Below are 20738 nucleotides of genomic sequence, written 5' to 3'. Positions count from 1 at the left end.
CTGCAAAAAAAAAATTTAGAAAGGCTTATCTTGAGAAAAAAATTGACGGACTATTAGTAAGATTTACCCAAAGATTTGAAGCCAACTGTCTTGTTGTAAATACTGCTCAGAGTCCCTTAAGTTCGAGTCCCCTAGTATCAGGAACGACATCTGTGAAAAAAAACTTTAATGCTCATTTGTTTTGCCACTTTTATAAAACTTATCACAATTCTGAATCGCAAGAAAAATATGGTCGTAACAAAAATCTTGACGAAAAAATATAAAAACGAAATATAAATTTATGAAATATATATATATAAATAGAAAATGACGACTAAATATAAATTTATGGTATATATATATATATATTTTTATATATATATATATATATATATATATATATATATATATATACATAAATATATATATATATATAAATTTAACATATATATATTATATATATATATATAAACTATATACGAATATGCAAACATACACATATATATAATACAAATATATATATTATATATATATATATATACATGTATATATATATAATATATATATTATATATATATATATATAGTATAATTATGTATATAAATAAATATATGTATATATATTTATATATATAAATATATATATATAGAATTAAAAATTAAACATATATATATATATATATATATATTAATATATAAATATATAAAATATTTTATAATATAATTTTATATAAGTAATATAAAATTATAAAACAAAAAATTATATATCTTTGTATATATATATATATAAATATATATATATATATATATATATATATATATATATGTATAAATATATATATATATATATATATATATATATATACATATATATATATAAAATTTTTTGTATAAATTTATATATATAATATATATATATATATATACATTTATATATATATATATATATATATATATATATATATTAAATTTTTGAATTTATATATATATATATATATAACTTTTTTATATATAATCCAAACCGTATAGAAATAAAAACAACTATGACACCAATGATAGACTTGCTATATTGTAAATTTTTATATATACATATATATATATATATATATATATATATATATATTTATATATATATATATATATATATATATATATATATATATAGATATATATATAGGCGTTGCCACACTGACAGCTACCAGTTGCCACACTAATTGGAGGCTGCCTGTAACGCGAAACGGACTGCAGTTATATATATATATATATATATATATATATATATATATATATATATATATATATGTATATATATAATATAAATATAAATATAAATTTATATATATATAAATTTTATATATATATATATATATATAAATATATAAATTTATTTTAAAAATTTATATATATATATATATATACGTATATATAATATACATAAATAATTATATATATATATAAACTATCAATGAATATACATACATACAATAAATATATAACATATATTTAATACATATATATAGATTATTTATTATATATATATATATATATATATATATATTTTATTTATATATAATTATATATAATTTTATATAATTTATATATAATTTTATTATATGTTTATATATAAAATTATCTACATTTATATAAAAAAATATAGATACATTAATATATTTTAATACATTATATAGTATTAATAACAAAACTCAGCCAACAATGATTTGAGCTAAATCAAAAACTAATCAGTAGAAACCCGGTACAAAAATTTAGTTTTCTAGGACAGAAAATATGGTGCTTTTTAAAACTCTAAAGCTCAGTATTTCAAATTTGAAACAGAAAATTTTCAATAAAGTTATTTCGAAAAACTATTTTTATAAATATTTCTTTTCTGTCGGTATAATTTACAAGAATGGTACATTGATAGCAGTAAATTGTGGCAGTTTCTTCAAAAGTGTTCTAATTCGGAGTGCGGTTTCAGCTAGATTCAAAAAGTATACTTAATTCAGCTTTCAAACTGAAAGCTATTCAGCTTAATAATGTTTTCAGCTAGCAATCGTTCTAATGAACTTTGATAACCTAATGCACTAAGACTGAATGACCGGGTTTTATCGGTTTATCCCGTTTCTTTTGATTTTGTTCTTTTGACTTTGATCCTAATCACTACATTGCATAATTCAATGCGTCAAGCGTGAAAACAGTCACTGAAGTAAAAAGAAATTAAAGATATAAGATAGTCTGTTCAGTTACAATTAACTAAACGATTATTGAAAGTATTAGGAAATATCTGTTCCTCAGACAATACCTCAGAAAGTTCTATGTTTTGGTTGTTTTGATGATTTATGAGTGTTCAAAAGTTTTGCAAAGTTTGATAATGAATCCATTTTCAACAATTTCCTCCGATTTGCGCTGAGTGGGGAAGATGAAAATCTTTTGAAGATTTTCAACTGGCACTAAGTTTTCCTCATCGGTGAGAAGCACGCGATATAAATATCCTTTCACTTATCCCAGATCCTGAAGGAATGAAAAATACCGAACATTTGCAACAGGAGCATTGAAATACGGCGAACCAGGGATCCGAATGAAGTACTGAATTTTGCCAAATTTCTCTTGTTCTGCTTCTTTGAAAAAAAACATAACAGTTGCCCATTTTTGAGCGTTTATATGCTGGCGAGTCAGAGTAGCAGCTCTTAAGGTAACAACGGTTTTCAAAAGTGCAGCCCAGATATTGAAAACGAGCGTCCTGTACCGCTTCGGTCTCCACAAATTCATCTTTAAAAACTTATCAGATTGGTTTTTTCCGGAGAGCTTGCAAATGAGAGGTTTTATTTTTTCACTTTGAAAATCAACTTCGCTTAAATGGTGCCGTTGAAGAATTCGTCGGCAGATCACTTCAAGTTCTGAATTGGAACCACTGAAGATCTCTCCAATTGATCTATTGGCGGCTTCGAAACTCATTGCGGACTGGCAGAACAGGGGTCCGAACCTCCTAACCTGATCTGTCAAATGCCTTAAGCAGTGAATATTGATTGTTTCAGCTCTCTGATTGCCTGCATGAACGGTTACAACTTCCTTACAGTAGTCGTCGATAAATTTTTTTGAAGCAGTCAGACTGAATTCTGAGCTGGACTCCAGCAAGAGTCTGATCCCAAATACCAAGTTGCTCAAATGCGCATACAAGTCGGTTGAGATCCTGTTTAAAAAAACAATCGGGCTGATATAAAAAAGCCAATTGAAATACTCATTCGCTTTGAACTGACTTTGTTCGTCCAGGCATCTTATTTTCCTTGAGTACGAGACTATTTCTCGCGGACATGACAAATTCTTGACTAAAACGTTGACATTTTTTGTCTTGAGCAGTGAGTGATTTGTGGCAAACTTTGAGCAACTCAGGAAACGCACCAAGCAACACACAGTGCATATAATCAACGGGTACCGTCAAAGGCAACCCGGCAATAATTTCAGAAAAAGGGCTTCTACCTTTAACGCCGACAACGTTGGGTAGTTCGTCAGCATTTTGGGCTTCTGCCATGTTGACGTAATTTTCAGTTAAGTGACTTTCACGAACTCTACCAGTCTCAATAAAGGGATAATATGCGTGGGTTTTTCCAATAGTTTTACCTTTTGTTTCGCAAAAATGGCACCCGTAAAATCCATTAAATTTGAACATATTCAACATATGATTCTTGGCTCCCAGGTCGGATATCAGCAACCTTTTGAAGCTCAGCTTATAGTTCGTCTGTTCGTCTATACTCAAGTCAATGCCCGAAAATATCTCAGAACGTAAATGGGGGACTATTTGCATCCAATCTGGAACTGTTTCGCCAACAAAGAGAGCAGCGAGAACAATGTTTTTTCGTGCCATTCGCAATTTAGGGGGCAAATCTGCAATCTGGGTCCATATTGGCCAGAATTCTTTTTTGAACGTAGATTTTTTTATGTTTACGCCATCGGAGAATAATATCAAATTTATAAGAAGATTTTCGCTGCTTCCAACTTCTGCAATTGGACAAATTGATCTGCTGAAATCTCCAAATGGGTCTTCTTTGCGTTGGTTGGAGTACATTAGTATATTTGAAAGTTCACTTTTGACAATATCACGTATTTGAAAACGAAAGCTAAGTACGCAGAAGGAAGCTGCACTTGTTTTTCTTATCGCTCTTACTTTTTCTTCGTAGTTTCTTTTCATGCTTTGAACATGCGAATATCCAGAAGGAAGGCTGTTTTCTGTTGACTTTTACTAGGGAATGAAGAGAAGCCGAACACTCGTCGGAAAGATTGAATTTTGCACAAAAGAGATCCCTAAGATCTGTTGCTTCCTTCACCGTTGTTTCACTGCCTTCAAAAAGTTTCAGATTAAAGCTATCACGTATGCTAGTTGAACTGTTTAAAGTCAAAGTATTTTCTACAAGAAATTCGGATATAGAGAAACTCGGTAATGCATTTTGTCCAAGGGGGCGAAGAAGCTCGGGCTAAGACAATTGATAATTTGCCTTCACTTGGCTGTTCGTTATCGGAGGATGACAGGCTGAGATTACTTTCTGATTCATCCGAAAAAAAAATAGACAATTTTGGTTCTGTTTCACTTTGTTCTGTTGCTCCATTGTAATCTAAGGCTCTGCTTGGACAACTAAAATTTGCACTTATTGAAGTAGAAACGTTTTTCTCTTGTGAATCAGTGCTGCTCAGTGGACTCCTTTCAAGATCGTTGTAAACTTCAGCCAACTCCCGACACTTGACTCTGTGCCGCTTGGTTATAACAGCATCAGCCTGCTTTGCATTTTCCTGGTCGTTTAACTCAACAACAATGCCCGCAACTACCTCGAATATTAAATCATCCACAATATCTTGTAATTGAGCGCTTCGATTCGCGTCATCCTTTGCTTGAAGTTCGCACGTTCTGCACAGACAGGCGTTTTCTTCAAAGAAATCAGTCCCATACTTCACAAAAACCTCGTAACCCGGACATAACTTCCGTTTTACTCGCAACTGCACAATATCTGATTGACTCGAGAAATCGTACTCGCAGTTCGGGCTGCAGTCAGAATTTACGAACCGCATTGGCCCGAGCAGGAGCAATTGTTTTCCTGTCCTCTCGAAGTCATTACCGACAAATTTGTGACAGCGCCCTCGGGTACTTCTTTCACAAAGCCAATTGGGTTACGCTTGAAGATGAAGGGAGGATGAACTATTTTATTACCCACACAGAGAAGCCTATAACCACCAAAATTGTCGTAGACAATGGAAAAGTCTGGTTTCAAATTCTTGTAGGCATCGCACACAATATCAAACGACTTTTTCCAAACCGGCTCTCTAGTAAGTTTTCTTTGGAAAATGGGTTCCCGCATTGGCTCAACTGTGCGCATCGCTGGGCGATCCTTGGTTTGCACAAGTAGCTCAACAGCAAAATAATCGCATTGGGCAAAAATTGACCAGCTCACTTCCCTGGGAATCACTTTTCATCTAAAAATTTTTAGTTTTAAATGAACAGCCCTATTGATTATTTCTTTTAAAAAATGAACTTTCAATTATACAAATTGCATTAGGGAGAGAAGAAAACTAGAAACCAAGTCCAGCAACTTGACTTCTGTCTAACGGAACGCTTCATTGTTATAGAAAATTGATAGTGTCCAAGTCCAGTAACTTGAACACTTTGTTTGAAAATTATGGATATTAAAATGAAAGACTCAAGGTGGAAAACAAGTCCAGCAACTTTTTTTTGTCTTTGCGGGAAGCTTATTGAGAACAAAAAATGAACAACCCTATTGATTATTTCTTTTAAAAAATGAATTTTCAATTATACAAATTGCATTAGGGAGAGAAGAACACTATAAACCGAGTCCAGCAACTTGACTTCTGTCTAACGGAACGCTTCATTGTTATAGAAAATTGATAGTGTCCAAGTCCAGTAAATTGAACACTTTGTTTGAAAATCATGGATATTAAAATGAAAGACTCAAGGTGGAAAACAAGTCCAGCAAATTGTTTTCGTCTTTGCGGGAAGCTTATTGAGAACAAAAAATGAACAACGCTATTGATTATTTCTTTTAAAAAATGAACTTTCAATTATACAAATTGCATTAAGGAGATAAGAACACTATAAACCAAGTCCAGCAACTTGACTTCTGTCTAACGGAACGCTTCATTGTTATAGAAAATTGATAGTGCCCAAGTCCAGTATTTTGAACACTTTGTTTGAAAATTATGGATATTAAAATGAAAGACTCAAGGTGGAAAACAAGTCCAGCAACTTGTTTTCGTCTTTGCGGGAAGCTTATTGAGAACAAAGAATGAACAACGCTATTGATTATTTCTTTTAAAAAATGAACTTTCAATTATACAAATTGCATTAGGGAGAGAAGAACACTAGAAACCAAGTCCAGTAACTTGACTTCTGTCTAACGGAACGCTTCATTGTTATAGAAAATTGATAGTGCCCAAGTCCAGTAACTTGAACACTTTGTTTGAAAATTATGGATATTAAAATGAAAGAATCAAGGTGGAAAACAAGTCCAGCAACTTGTTTTCGTCTTTGCGGGAAGCTAATTGAGAACAAAAAATGAACAACCCTATTGATTATTTCTTTTAAAAAATGAACTTTCGTTTATACAAATTGCATTAGGGAGAGAAGATCACTAGAAACCAAGTCCAGCAACTTGACTTCTGTCTAACGGAACGCTTCATTGTTATAGAAAATTGATGGTGCCCAAGTCCAGTAACTTGAACACTTTGTTTGAAAATTTTGTATATTAAAATGTAAGACTCAAGGTGGAAAACAAGTCCAGCAACTTGTTTTCGTCTTTGCGGAAAGCTTTTTGAGAACAAAAAATAAACAACGCTATTGATTATTTCTTTTAAAAAAGGAACTTTCAATTATACAAATTGCATTAGGGAGAGAAGAACACTAGAAACCAAGTCCAGCAACTTGACTTCTGTCAAACGGAACGCTTCATTGTTATAGAAAATTGATAGTGCCCAAGTCCAGTAACTTGAACACTTTGTTTGAAAATTATCGATATTAAAATGAAAGACTCAAGGTGGAAAACAAGTCCAGCAACTTCTTTTCGTCTTTGCGGGAAGCTTATTGAGAACAAAAAATGAACAACTCTATTGATTATTTCTTTTAAAAAATGAACTTTCAATTATACAAAGTGCATTAGGGTGAGAAGAACACTAGAAACCAAGTCCAGCAACTTGACTTCTGTCTAACGGAACGCTTCATTGTTATAGAAAATTGATAGTGCCCAAGTCCAGCAACTTGAACACTTTGTTTGAAAATTATGGATATTAAAATGAAAGACTCAAGGTGGGAAACAAGTCCAGCAACTTTTTTTTCGTCTTTGCGGGAAGCTTATTGAGAACAAAAAATGAACAACGCTATTGATTATTTCTTTTAAAAAATGAATTTTCAATTATACAAATTGCATTAGGGAGAGAGGAACACTAGAAACCAAGTCCAGCAACTTGACTTCTGTGTAACGGAACGCTTCATTGTTATAGAAAATTGATAGTGCCCAAGTCCAGTAACTTGAATACTTTGTTTGAAAATTATGGTTATTAAAATGAAAGACTCAAAGTGGGAAGCAAGTCCAGCAACTTGTTTTCGTCTTTGCGGGAAGCTTATTGAGAACAAAAAATGAACAACTCTATTGATTATTTCTTTTAAAAAATGAACTTTCAATTATACAAATTGCATTAGGGAGAGAAGATCACTAGAAACCAAGTCCAGCAACTTGACTTCTGTCTAACGGAACGCTTCATTGTTATAGAAAATTAATGGTGCCTAAGTCCAGTAACTTGAACACTTTGTTTGAAAATTATGGATATTAAAATGAAAGACTCAAAGTGGAAAACAAGTCCAGCAACTTGTTTTCGTCTTTGCGGGAAGCTTATTGAGAACAAAAAATGAACAACCCTATTGATTATTTCTTTTAAAAAATGAACTTTCAATTATACAAATTGCATTAGGGAGAGAAGATCACAAGAAACCACGTCCAGCAACTTGACTTCTGTCTAACGGAACGCTTCATTGTTATAGAAAATTAATGGTGCCCAAGTCCAGTAACTTGAACACTTTGTTTGAAAATTATGGATATTAAAACGAAAGACTCAAGTTGCAAAACAAGTCCAGCAACTTGTTTTCGTCTTTGCGGTAAGCTTATTGAGAACAAAAAATGAACAACGCTATTGATTATTTCTTTTAAAAAATGAACTTTCAATTATACAAATTGCATTAGGGAGAGAAGAACACTAGAAACCAAGTCCAGCAACTTGACTTCTGTCTAACGGAACGCTTCATTGTTATAGAAAATTGATAGTGCCCAAGTCCAGTAACTTGAAAACTTTGTTTGAGATTTATGGATATTACAATGAAAGACTCAAGGTGGAAAACAAGTCCAGCAACTTGTTTTCGTCTTTGCGGGAAGCTTATTGAGAACAAAAAATGAACAACCCTATTGATTATTTCTTTTAAAAAATGAACTTTCAATTATACAAATTGCATTAATGAGAGAAGAACACTAGAAACCAAGTCCAGTAACTTGACTTCTCTCTAACGGAACGCTTCATTGTTAAAGAAAATTGATAGTGCCCAAGTCCAGTAACTTGAACACTTTGTTTGAGATTTATGGATATTAAAATGAAAGACTCAAGGTGGAAAACAAGTCCAGCAACTTGTTTTCGTCTTTGCGGGAAGCTTATTGAGAACAAAATATGAACAACCCTATTGATTATTTCTTTTAAGAAATGAACTTTCAATAATACAAATTGCATTAGGGAGAGAAGAACACTAGAAACCAAGTCCAGCAACTTGACTTCTATCTAACGGACCGCTTCATTGTCATAGAAAATTGATAGTGTCCAAGTCCAGTAACTTGAACACTTTGTTTGAAAACTATGTATATTAAAATGAAAGACTCAAGTTGGAAAACAAATCCAGCAACTTGTTTTCGTCTATGCGGGAAGCTTATTGAGAACAAAAAATGAACAACCCTTTTGATTGTTTCTTATAAGAAATGAACTTTCAATTATACAAATTGCATTAATGAGAGAAGAACACTAGAAACCAAGTCCAGTAACTTGACTTCTGTCTAACGGAACGCTTCATTGTTAAAGAAAATTGATAGTGCCCAAGTCCAGTAACTTGAAAACTTTGTTTGAGATTTGTGGATATTAAAATGAAAGACTCAAGTTGGAAAACAAGTCCAGCAACTTGTTTTCGTCTTTGCGGGAAGCTTATTGAGAACAAAAAATGAAAAACCCTATTGATTATTTCTTTTAAAAATGAAATTTCAATTATACAAATTGCATTAATGAGAGAAGAACACTAGAAACCAAGTCCAGCAACTTGACTTCTGTCTAACGGAACGCTTCATTGTTATAGAAAATTGATAGTGTCCAAGTCCAGTAACTTGATCACTTTGTTTGAAAATCATGGATAATAAAATGAAAGACTCAAGTTGAAAAACAAGTCCAGCAACTTGTTTTCGTCTTTGCGGGAAGCTTATTGAGAACAAAAAATGAACAACCCTATTGATTATTTCTTTTAAGAATTGAACTTTCAATTATACAAATTGCATTAGGGAGAGAAGAACACTAGAAACCAAGTCCAGCAACTTGACTTCTATCTAACGGACCGCTTCATTGTTATAGAAAATTGATAGTGTCCAAGTCCAGTAACTTGAACACTTTGTTTGAAAACTATGGATATTAAAATGAAAGACTCAAGCTGGAAAACAAGTCCAGCAACTTGTTTTCGTCTTTGCGGGAAGCTTATAGAGAACAAAAAATGAACAACCCTATAGATTATTTCTTTTAAGAAATGAATTTTCAATTATACAAATTGCATTAGGGAGAGAAGAACACTAGAAACCAAGTCAAGTAACTTGACTTCTGTCTAACGGAACGCTTCAATGTTATAGAAAATTGATAGTGTCCAAGTCCAGTAACTTGAACACTTTGTTTGAAAATTATGGATATTAAAATGAAAGTCTCAAGGTGGAAAAAAAGTCCAGCAACTTGTTTTCGTCTTTGCGGGAAGCTTATTGAGAACAAAAAATGAACAACTCTATTAATTATTTCTTTCAAAAAATGAACTTTCAATTATACAAAGTGCATTAGGGTGAGAAGAACACTAGAAACCAAGTCCAGCAACTTGACTTCTGTCTAACGGAACGCTTCCTTGTTATAGAAAATTGATAGTGCCCAAGTCCAGCAACTTGAACACTTTGTTTGAAAATTATGGATTTTAAAATTAAAGACTCAAGGTGGAGAACAAGTCCAGCAACTTGTTTTCGTCTTTGCGGGAAGCTTATTAAGAACAAAAAATGAACAACGCTATTGATTATTTCTCTTAAAAAATGATCTTTCAATTATACAAATTGCATTAGGGAGAGAAGAACACTAGAAACCAGTCCAGCAACTTGACTTCTATCTAACGGACCGCTTCATTGTTATAGAAAATTGATAGTGCCTAATTCCAGCAACTTGAACACTTTGTTTGAAAATTATGGATATTAAAATTAAAGACTCAAGGTGGAGAACAAGTCCAGCAACTTGTTTTCGTCTTTGCGGGAAGCTTATTAAGAACAAAAAATGAACAACGCTATTAATTATTTCTCTTAAAAAATGAACTTTCAATTATACAAAGTGCATTAGGGTGAGAAGAACACTAGAAACCAAGTCCAGCAACTTGACTTCTATCTAACGGACCGCTTCATTGTTATAGAAAATTGATAGTGCCTAATTCCAGCAACTTGAACACTTTGTTTGAAAATTATGGATATTAAAATTAAAGACTCAAGGTGGAGAACAAGTCCAGCAACTTGTTTTCGTCTTTGCGGGAAGCTTATTAAGAACAAAAAATGAACAACGCTATTGATTATTTCTCTTAAAAAATGATCTTTCAATTATACAAATTGCATTAGGGAGAGAAGAACACTAGAAACCAAGTCCAGCAACTTGACTTCTATCTAACGAACCGCTTCATTGTTATAGAAAATTGATAGTGCCTAATTCCAGCAACTTGAACACTTTGTTTGAAAATTATGGATATTAAAATTAAAGACTCAAGGTGGAGAACAAGTCCAGCAACTTGTTTTCGTCTTTGCGGGAAGCTTATTAAGAACAAAAAATGAACAACGCTATTGATTATTTCTCTTAAAAAATGAATTTTCAATTATACAAAGTGCATTAGGGTGAGAAGAACACTAGTAACCAAGTCCAGCAACTTGACGTCTGTCTAATGGAACGCTTCATTGTTATAGAAAATTGATAGTGTCCAAGTCCAATAACTTGATCACTTTGTTTGAAAATCATGGATATTAAAATGAAAGACTCAAGGTGGAAAACAAGTCCAGCAACTTGTTTTCGTCTTTGCGGGAAGCTTATTGAGAACAAAAAATGAACAACTCTATTGATTATTTCTTTTAAAAAATGAACTTTCAATTATACAAAGTGCATTAGGGTGAGAAGAACACTAGAAACCAAGTCCAGCAACTTGACTTCGGTCTAACGGAACGTTTCATTGTTAAAGAAAATTGATATTGCCCAAGTCCAGCAACTTGAACACTTTGTTTGAAAATTATGGAGATTAAAATGAAAGACTCAAGGTGGAAAACAAGTCCAGCAACTTGTTTTCGTCTTTGCGGGAAGCTTATTGAGAACAAAAAATGAACAACGCTATTGATTATTTCTTTTAAAAATTGAACTTTCAATTATACAAATTGAATTAGGGAGAGAAGGACACTAGAAACCAAGTCCAGCAACTTGACTTCTGTCTAACGGAACGCTTCATTGTTATAGAAAATTGATAGTGCCCAAGTCCAGCAACTTGAACACTTTGTTTGAAAATTATAGATATTAAAATTAAAGACTCAAGGTGGAGAACAAGTCCAGCAACTTGTTTTCGTCTTTGCGGGAAGCTTATTAAGAACAAAAAATGAACAACGCTATTGATTATTTCTCTTAAAAAATGAACTTTCAATTATACAAAGTGCATTAGGGTGAGAAGAACACTAGTAACCAAGTCCAGCAACTTGACGTCTGTCTAATGGAACGCTTCATTGTTATAGAAAATTGATAGTGTCCAAGTCCAACAACTTGATCACTTTGTTTGAAAATCATGGATATTAAAATGAAAGACTCAAGGTGGAAAACAAGTCCAGCAACTTGTTTTCGTCTTTGCGGGAAGCTTATTGAGAACAAAAAATGAACAACTCTATTGATTATTTCTTTTAAAAAATGAACTTTCAATTATACAAAGTGCATTAGGGTGAGAAGAACACTAGAAACCAAGTCCAGCAACTTGACTTCTGTCTAACGGAACGTTTCATTGTTAAAGAAAATTGATATTGCCCAAGTCCAGCAACTTGAACACTTTGTTTGAAAATTATGGAGATTAAAATGAAAGACTCAAGGTGGAAAACAAGTCCAGCAACTTGTTTTCGTCTTTGCGGGAAGCTTATTGAGAACAAAAAATGAACAACGCTATTGATTATTTCTTTTAAAAATTGAACTTTCAATTATACAAATTGAATTAGGGAGAGAAGAACACTAGAAACCAAGTCCAGCAACTTGACTTCTGTCTAACGGAACGCTTCATTGTTATAGAAAATTGATAGTGCCCAAGTCCAGCAACTTGAACACTTTGTTTGAAAATTATGGATATTAAAATTAAAGACTCAAGGTGGAGAACAAGTCCAGCAACTTGTTTTCGTCTTTGCGGGAAGCTTATTAAGAACAAAAAATGAACAACGCTGTTGATTATTTCTTTTAAAAAATGATCTTTCAATTATACAAATTGCATTAGGGAGAGAAGAACACTAGAAACCAAGTCCAGCAACTTGACTTCTATCTAACGGACCGCTTCATTGCTATAGAAAATTGATAGTGTCTAAGTCCAATAACTTGATCACTTTGTTTGAAAATCATGGATATTAAAATGAAAGACTCAAGGTGGAAAACAAGTCCAGCAACTTGTTTTCGTCTTCGCGGGAAGCTTATTGAGAAGTAAAAATGAACAACTCTATTGATTATTTCTTTTAAAAAATGAACTTTCAATTATACAAAGTGCATTAGGGTGAGAAGAACACTATAAACCAAGTCCAGCAACTTGACTTCTGTCTAACGGAACGCTTCATTGTTATAGAAAATTGATAGTGCCCAAGTCCAGCAACTTGAACACTTTGTTTGAAAATTATGGATATTAAAATTAAAGACTCAAGGTGGAAAACAAGTCCAGCAACTTGAACACTTTATTTGAACACTTTATTCTACTAAAAGTAAAGACACAAGTCCTGTAACTTTAAACGAGAAAAAAAGAAGTGTATGAACGCGAATATTAGAACAAAATATTTCCAATTATTTTACACAACTGACAAAAGGAGCAAATTCAACATATGGAAAGTGAAACGCAAAGCAAATCACAGCAACCTGCTGCATAAAAGATACTTGGAAGAAGTTAAATAAAAACAGAGAGATAGTCTTGGCAAATACTTCCATACAAAATGTTTCAAAATGTTGTTAACATGGATCCCAAAACCGTTTGTTCACACGAATCTAGTAGACTGAAAGTTGCTTTCAGCAGGTTCAGAGTTCTCACTCTGTGACTCGGCGTTTAAAATCACCACTTCGTCGTTCAGATGAACGCAGTTCATTTCCTTTGTTATTTAGGCTAACTTTAGCCAGCTCGTACATTGTCATCCACTTTCCTTCGAATTTGAGACGGAACACATCTAAAAGAAATATTTGAGAAAATCCGTTCAGTAAAATTTGAAATAAAGTTTCTTATTCGAAAAAGATGCTTTAATGCCTCAATTTCCGTAAATGCCAGTTCTTCTAACATGCACAAAGACGCTTTAGAGCACGGGTTCAAAACTTTTTAGCAAATTTTTTTGCCGAAATTTGAAAACAATCTTTAAAAATTTCTTTTCTGGTAGGTGAGAAATCCGTGCGGGGCTCGTTTCCACTTTTGGTCTTGCCTTTCGGCGACAGCATATGTTGCATTAGTTCCTCGTCGTACCACAACTTCTTCGCGGCATTGCGCCCAATTATTTGCGGCGTCAATCCATCCACAAGCGCGAGATCTGTTCCCTTTCCGGGTCCATTCGGAACAAGTAACAAAGGTTTCTCCCCCTGGCCAAAAATCTTTGGTGTTGGTAAGAGAGCTCCCAGTTTTCCTGGCTCTGTTGTCTGAAAAAAATCAAGAAACCTGGGTATTGAAAGAAATCAAAACAGATGTTGAATGCCGCTGATTAAAAGTTATTTCTCATTTTTTGATGTCTATGTTCGTTAGCAAAGAAATTAAGGTTAGTTGAACTTACAAGCTGCTTTACAGCATTGGCCGACATCTGAATCTCCCGATAATTGCGGTTTGCTAGCGATTTTACCTCGGGTTTCAACTCCTGCATGCAATTTACTATCATTGCTGCAGCATCCGTTATTTTCGCGACTGCTTCCTTTATGGCATTCGCAGCCGATTTCTAATTCGGCTCGGAGAAGTTTTTTCTCTGTTACATCTTGCGGATTGATAGTTTTTGTTCGCTTCAGTTTCTTATTTGCTGGTGTTGAGCTACATTTTGGTTGCTCAATTGCCGCGCAATCCGTTGTAATTGGCAAATTGGGCTCGGTTTTGAGATATTCCGCTGCCAGTGCATCATCAGCCTTGTTGGATTCAGCCTCATCAAAATTAATTTCGTGGACATTTTCCACTTCTTCCAGATATTGTGAGACTTCATTAGGATGAAGGGTTGCATACTCATTGGGAGCTGAATAAACAAGACCTTGCTCATTATAGTCGTCTTGGGTCTCCAATTCAGAGCATGCATTTTGTGGTGACGAAGGACATAACTTCAATTTTCGTTTTGCAACTTGACTGTCCAATCCTTGTTTCAAAAGTATCTGTTCTACATCCTCGTAAACAGTGAGGTTAGGATCCGTTCTCTGCACAACTGGCTGGAAACTAACGTTTCCGTCAGCTTCAGTCACTTGAATGCGAGCTCTGGTTAACTCCTCATCACAGAAATTTTTGTGTCCTACGGCTAGTACTGACCCTCTCCAGTAAAACGAATCAGTCCCTGGATTTTTATGAGAGTACTTCACGTCGAAAAAAACTTCCTTTCTAAAGCCATTATTTCACAATAACTACTATGAACTTCTTGACGAATTAAAACTCAAATGGAAATTTTATACCTTAACATAGAGACGATCCGTTACGCCGAGCTTTACGCAATTGTGACGACTCCAAACCGTTTGGCATGTGGTGTCTTAAAAAAAAGAAGCCAGTATCGGTTCTTCAACTGATCAAGGGCGATGTGCTCAGCCCTCTGCTTTGTCTTTTTAGTAATTGCATCTAGTCCTTTGTTTGCTCTATCGGGAAGTTTTTTTGCAGCAACCTGTGATAATAATAATCATTAAGAATCTGTATAATTTATTGCTGTTTCTATTAGCTGCTCTTAAAAACCTTCCAGTTAGAGTGATATACACTCACTTGCATTTATCTTATTGAATAAAGGTAAAGAAAAGTCAATTTCAAAGTGAGGAAGTCGTTTTTGAGAGTAAGGTAAGTCACGTGAGACCAGAAATTTAATCACGCGAATGAACAAAAAACTCGTTTCACTAAGAGTGAAAAATGACGTCACGCGCGCAATTCAGTTGAAATTGCATGAACGAATGAACAAAAAGTGGCTGTGACGTCATATGGTCGTAACAAAAATTGTGACGACGAAATAAATAAAAACCAAGAGAAGGCCAATAATAGCCTCAACTATCGCTTTGCGGCTATTAATAATAATAATAATAATTATAATAATAATAATAATAATAATAATAATAATAATAATAACAATAATAATAATAATAATAATAATAATAATAATAATAATAATAATAATAATAATAATAATAATAATAATAATAATTACAATATTTATGAGAAAAAATAACTGGTTGAGTATCTGGTGTGATTAATAGCATAATGATTGGGAAATACTTTTCCCAAGGCTCAATAGTTAGGAAAAACACCGGATCCCTTAGACCTAATATTAATGTATAATCTTGAATCGACTACTTTATACGTGTGCTGAAATTTCAAAAATTGGCTAACATATGATTTAAAAACTTATTTCTTAAAATTTAACTCACAACGTCACCCTGTACAGCATTTGTAGAAACTGGATCCCAATTGTCAACCTCTTGACTCCCCTCATTTGCAATACCATATTGGCTACCATATTGCGCATCGTTGTTCGGGAGAACAATTCTAACGTTTCGAGTGGTCATACTTTTAAACTTTGTTGAATGAGGGAGGTTCAACAATTACAAATCTGAAAACCAAATTCTTTTTTATAAAAGCATTGAATTTTCCCATAAAAGCTAATGTCCAATGATTAGCAAGTTTAAAACACAAGTACACTTCGTCAGATAATTCAAATATCTAATTTGAAACCTCTGGAGCGAATCGTTTTATCAGTGAACTTGGTGTCACTTGGTTGGTGCTAAGTTATAAAACATCTGGTCAAAGGAGGGCCCACTGAACCTTCTGCGAGAATCTTCACTTAAACATCAGGCATCGGTTTTACACTCAAAATGACAATAAACACTCTTAGCAGTTCTACACAGACCAACAAAGAACCAGGGCCTTATAGTTGCCGTAAAATAAAAGTCAATCGCAACGTTTGGTCGGTAATGGCTTTGATTGGAATAGCTTCATAATGTGAAGTTTAACCATGCGGCTAAAACGATGAAGATTCCGACGGTGCGAACGGGGTTCTGCCGATTGGGTGCAGCGACAAGTCGGTATGGTCCTCAATACCCCCACCCCCGACCACGCTACCCTGACCCCCCCCCCCGACCGCGCCACCCACCCCCGACCCCCGACCGCGCCACCCACCTACCCACCCACCCCCCCCCCCCGCCAAGTACCACTCACTCCTTTTCCTGAAACCCAAATCTTCTATCACAAATGTAACGATAAGGTAAACTGTCAGTCACACTTCCAAACAACCCTTGCACTTCTGTGGGTACCGCAATTGTTAAAACTAGATTTTTGAAAATATCGTGACGTTCAGTCAATGTGGATCGAAAACCTTTGGTCTTCACTCATCCGGCCAATCGGACCAGGTCCGAGCGCACCAGACGCTGTTATTCCACCTCCAACCTCCTCAAAACCAAGATCCGTTGTTTCAGTAGTTAATACGGCTGCACAGTTTTCGGCACCACGTGTACAAGAGGTCAAAAGGTAGTTCATTTCCTAAGGACTAACAATTCGCTAAGTTCGCTAATGAGCAAAAAAGAGTGGTGCAGCGCGGAAAGTTAAATTGATTCGGCGCGTGATTAAAGATAGTGAGGTCAAACTATACCTCAAACTATATGGGCAACATTAGTCAAACTGAGGTCAAAATATAATCGCACAAACAAACAATTATGTAGACAATGGGCAACATTAGTCAAACTAATGAGGTCAAACAATAATAGCTCAAACAATTATGTAGACAATGGGCAACATTAGTCAATACTAGTGAGGTCAAACTATAATAGCTCAAACAATTATGTAGACAATAGTCAACATTAGTGAAACTAGTGAGGTCAAACAATAATAGCTCAAACAATTATGTAGACAATGGGCAACATTAGTCAATACTAGTGAGGTCAAACTATAATAGCTCAAACAATTATGTAGACAATAGTCAAGTGAAACTAGTGAGGTCAAACTATACCTCAAACAATTATTTGTCAACATTAGTCAAGTAACACAAAGTAAGTATGAAGTAAAAGAAGTAATAAATACATCAGTAACAAACAACACTGACAGATGAGTGAACCACAAAGAAGTAAAAAGTAACTTATCAATAACACCCAATACTAAAACATTGAAAAACTCAACTAAAAATTACATGTCCCAAAAATTGGACACATCCGACCTTGAAGTTTGAGCCGCCTTGTTGTTCTACGATATCGTCGTCACGTAACTAGGAGAATCTGACACTGGCATTTGGCTTATTCTGCTTCGAGATCTCGTCGTCACGCAACTAGACGAATCCGATACTGGCACTGGCGTTTGAATTGCTATGTTCCTATGAGCTCTTAACATAGGTCTCTTGATGCTAAATGAGTAAATGCTACTGAAACTACAAAAGGTACACTTAATTCGGTCCAAGCTATTATCGTGTATACGTTTCATGTGGCGGTCCCTCAAATACTTTTCATTCGCTCCATAGTCACACTTATCACACAAAAACACCTTTTTGATTGTCGCATTCTTATTTCGGGTTGTCCTTTTCCTGGTCACTTTTTCCGTCACCTTTTCCGATGGTTCACGTTTAACTCATATCAAACTGACAGTTCCATGACTCGCTTCGGTCTTTTTGGAGTCTACCATTGAGTCTATCATTCAGACACTGGAAAAGATAAACTGAAATAGACAGATAAACTGAAATAGACTGATAAACAAACACTGGGATTGACACTCCACGGGCGAAGCCCGATGCTTGCTCTACTACTTGTACCTTCTATTTCTACACAACTAAATCTGACTCGCACAACGATCTCCGACCTCCGCCTCCGACCTTCGCTACCGACCTCCAGCGACCTCCGCTACCGACCTCCACCGACCTCCGCGACCGACCTCCACCGACCTCCGCTACCGACCTCCGCTACCGACCTCCGCTACCGGCAAATGTTTTTGATATTACGAGAGCACATAGAGACCTTTTTTATACCGCCGACCTCCGCTACCGACCTCCGCCTCCGACCTCCGACCTCAGCTACCGACCTCCAGCAACCTCCGCTACCGACCTCCACCGACCTCCGCGACCGACCTCCACCGACCTCCGCTACCGGCAAATGTTTTTTGATATTACGAGAGCACATAGAGACCTTTTTTACACCGCCGACCTCCGCTACCGACCTCCGCCTCCGACCTCCGACTCCGACCTCCGCCTCCGACCTCCGACCTCCGACCTCCGCTACCGACCTCCACCGATCTCCGCCGCCTCCGATACACCAATATATGGTTTAGATATGAGCGCACCAATATATGGTTTAGTTGAAGCTAGAATGGCTGTTCAGGATATCGCCATCTTAAAAATTTTATGCATGAGACCAGTTATTCGAAATTTTCAAAATTTGCTATGTGCAGTCTGTGAGCTCTTTGTCTGCACAGTCTGATGGTGGAACATTCTGTGCAGTTGTGACCAAGAATGTAAATTAGGCTGCGAAGAAGAGGAACAGAGTGGGATGTAGTCTGGGCAGACTGACAAAAGGTTTATACTTCTATTTGTCTGGTTCAGTACTGGTTAAAATTGAAAGTCAATGGTACAGCGCTGAAACCCAGTGGGACCTAACTCCGGGTATATCGGAAACCATTAGGCCGTATTTGTGAGGTTTCGAAAACCGAATGACTGAACTGCGTTTTAATATTTAGTTTTTTTCCAAGCAATTTAACCGTGACCATGGATCAATATTCGATCTTTGTCCTATGAGCAATTTTTGCAAAAACGAAGGGCTTTAAAAAAAATTTTGTCAATATCTACTAATGAGAGCTAAAGAAATACTTGGATTCTAGTTTTTTTGACATTCGTTTCTACCATGCTCCTCTGAAGAGTCCACCGGGTTGTCCACAAACCGAAAGTGTTAATAATAACGATTGTTGAAATGAAGTAGCCTAAAAGAGCTTAATTTAAAGACAAAGCTATTCTCGCGTTGACTTTCTCTTTCGACCTGGAGTAAACTCCCAATTAAAATCAGTTCCCTTTTATGTGAAAAATCAGTGAAAATTTGAGTTCCGCCCTTTTCACTGTGCCCATTAAAATTATCAGTTTAAGTGTTTGAATTCTCTTGTTCAAAGTCAATTAAGGTTGTGTAAACCTATAAAAGCATTTTTGGGTGCTTGCAATAAAAGACTTCTGCAAGTTAGTTTCCCAATTCAGGCTTCTTATTTCAGGAGCATGTGTTTGAAATTAAGTCGTCACCGAAAAGTTGTGAAGATGTTTCTGAAAATTTTATGCAATCTTTTTTATTTCTGGTTCTCTTTAATTTGGTAGCATGTTTCTTTTCTAAAGAGCATTTGTATGACACAAAAATTGTTGCACAAAAATTTTTTTTAATCTTACTGAATTCAGTATGAGCAGTGAAAGAATAGGAGTTAAAAATATGCAATCTTTTGCGTTAGAGCCGCGGTCATAATTATTGCGGTTGTGTGGGAAGCTATCCTGGGAAAGGCCTTGGATATGGTGGACAAAGGAGCCATTAGGATTCCATGACTCAGTACATGTTAGATGTGTACTGTCATTGGTCAGCACCCCCACTTACCACTAAGACTATTTCAGCACTTTCAACACAGGGTAGAACAAAGACATAGTGCTGAAGCTGCTCTGATTTTTCATTGTGCTCGGTAAACAATCAAGGTGACTAATCAGACGGCAAAGAAAAAACACGAAAAAGACTGAAACTCACATGCTCTGAAAAACTTCAAAATCTGACATCGTGAATTTGTGAAACGCCCCATAAGCACAGTTTTAAATTACTTTTCCTTCACTAGTTGAGGTTAGTTGCGAAAACACAATTAAATAAATTAGTTTCTTCACCAAGAACTTTAAATATTATAAGAAATAATTATTTTTTTAAATTGAAGATTATTTTTTTTATTAACCAATCACTATTATTTTTTTGCTCCCTATTAATTGAATTATTGAAAAAACATATGTGGCTTTTCAATTACGTGTATATGGGTATTTTGTCGTTAACATTCATTGTTATACGTTAAGTTTA

The 20738-nt window shown here is 34.8% G+C and overlaps 1 protein-coding gene across 1 annotated transcript in view; it reads right to left on the bottom strand.

Moving 5' to 3' along the window:
- Nucleotides 1-3504, bottom strand: part of LOC142340371 (uncharacterized) — a 76793-nt gene extending 73289 nt beyond the window's left edge. The window contains exon 1 of the mRNA XM_075390947.1: nt 3233-3504. Coding sequence (XP_075247062.1) covers nt 3233-3504 — 272 coding nt within the window. The remainder of the gene's footprint in view (nt 1-3232) is intronic.
- Nucleotides 3505-20738: the final 17234 nt, after the last annotated feature.

Source organism: Convolutriloba macropyga, chromosome 5 (genome assembly GCF_964194025.1).
Source record: "Convolutriloba macropyga chromosome 5, txConMacr16.3, whole genome shotgun sequence".
Taxonomy (NCBI): domain Eukaryota; kingdom Metazoa; phylum Xenacoelomorpha; order Acoela; family Convolutidae; genus Convolutriloba; species Convolutriloba macropyga.
The sequence above is the reverse complement of the archived record's forward strand: the minus strand, read 5'-3'. Positions and strand labels throughout refer to the sequence as shown.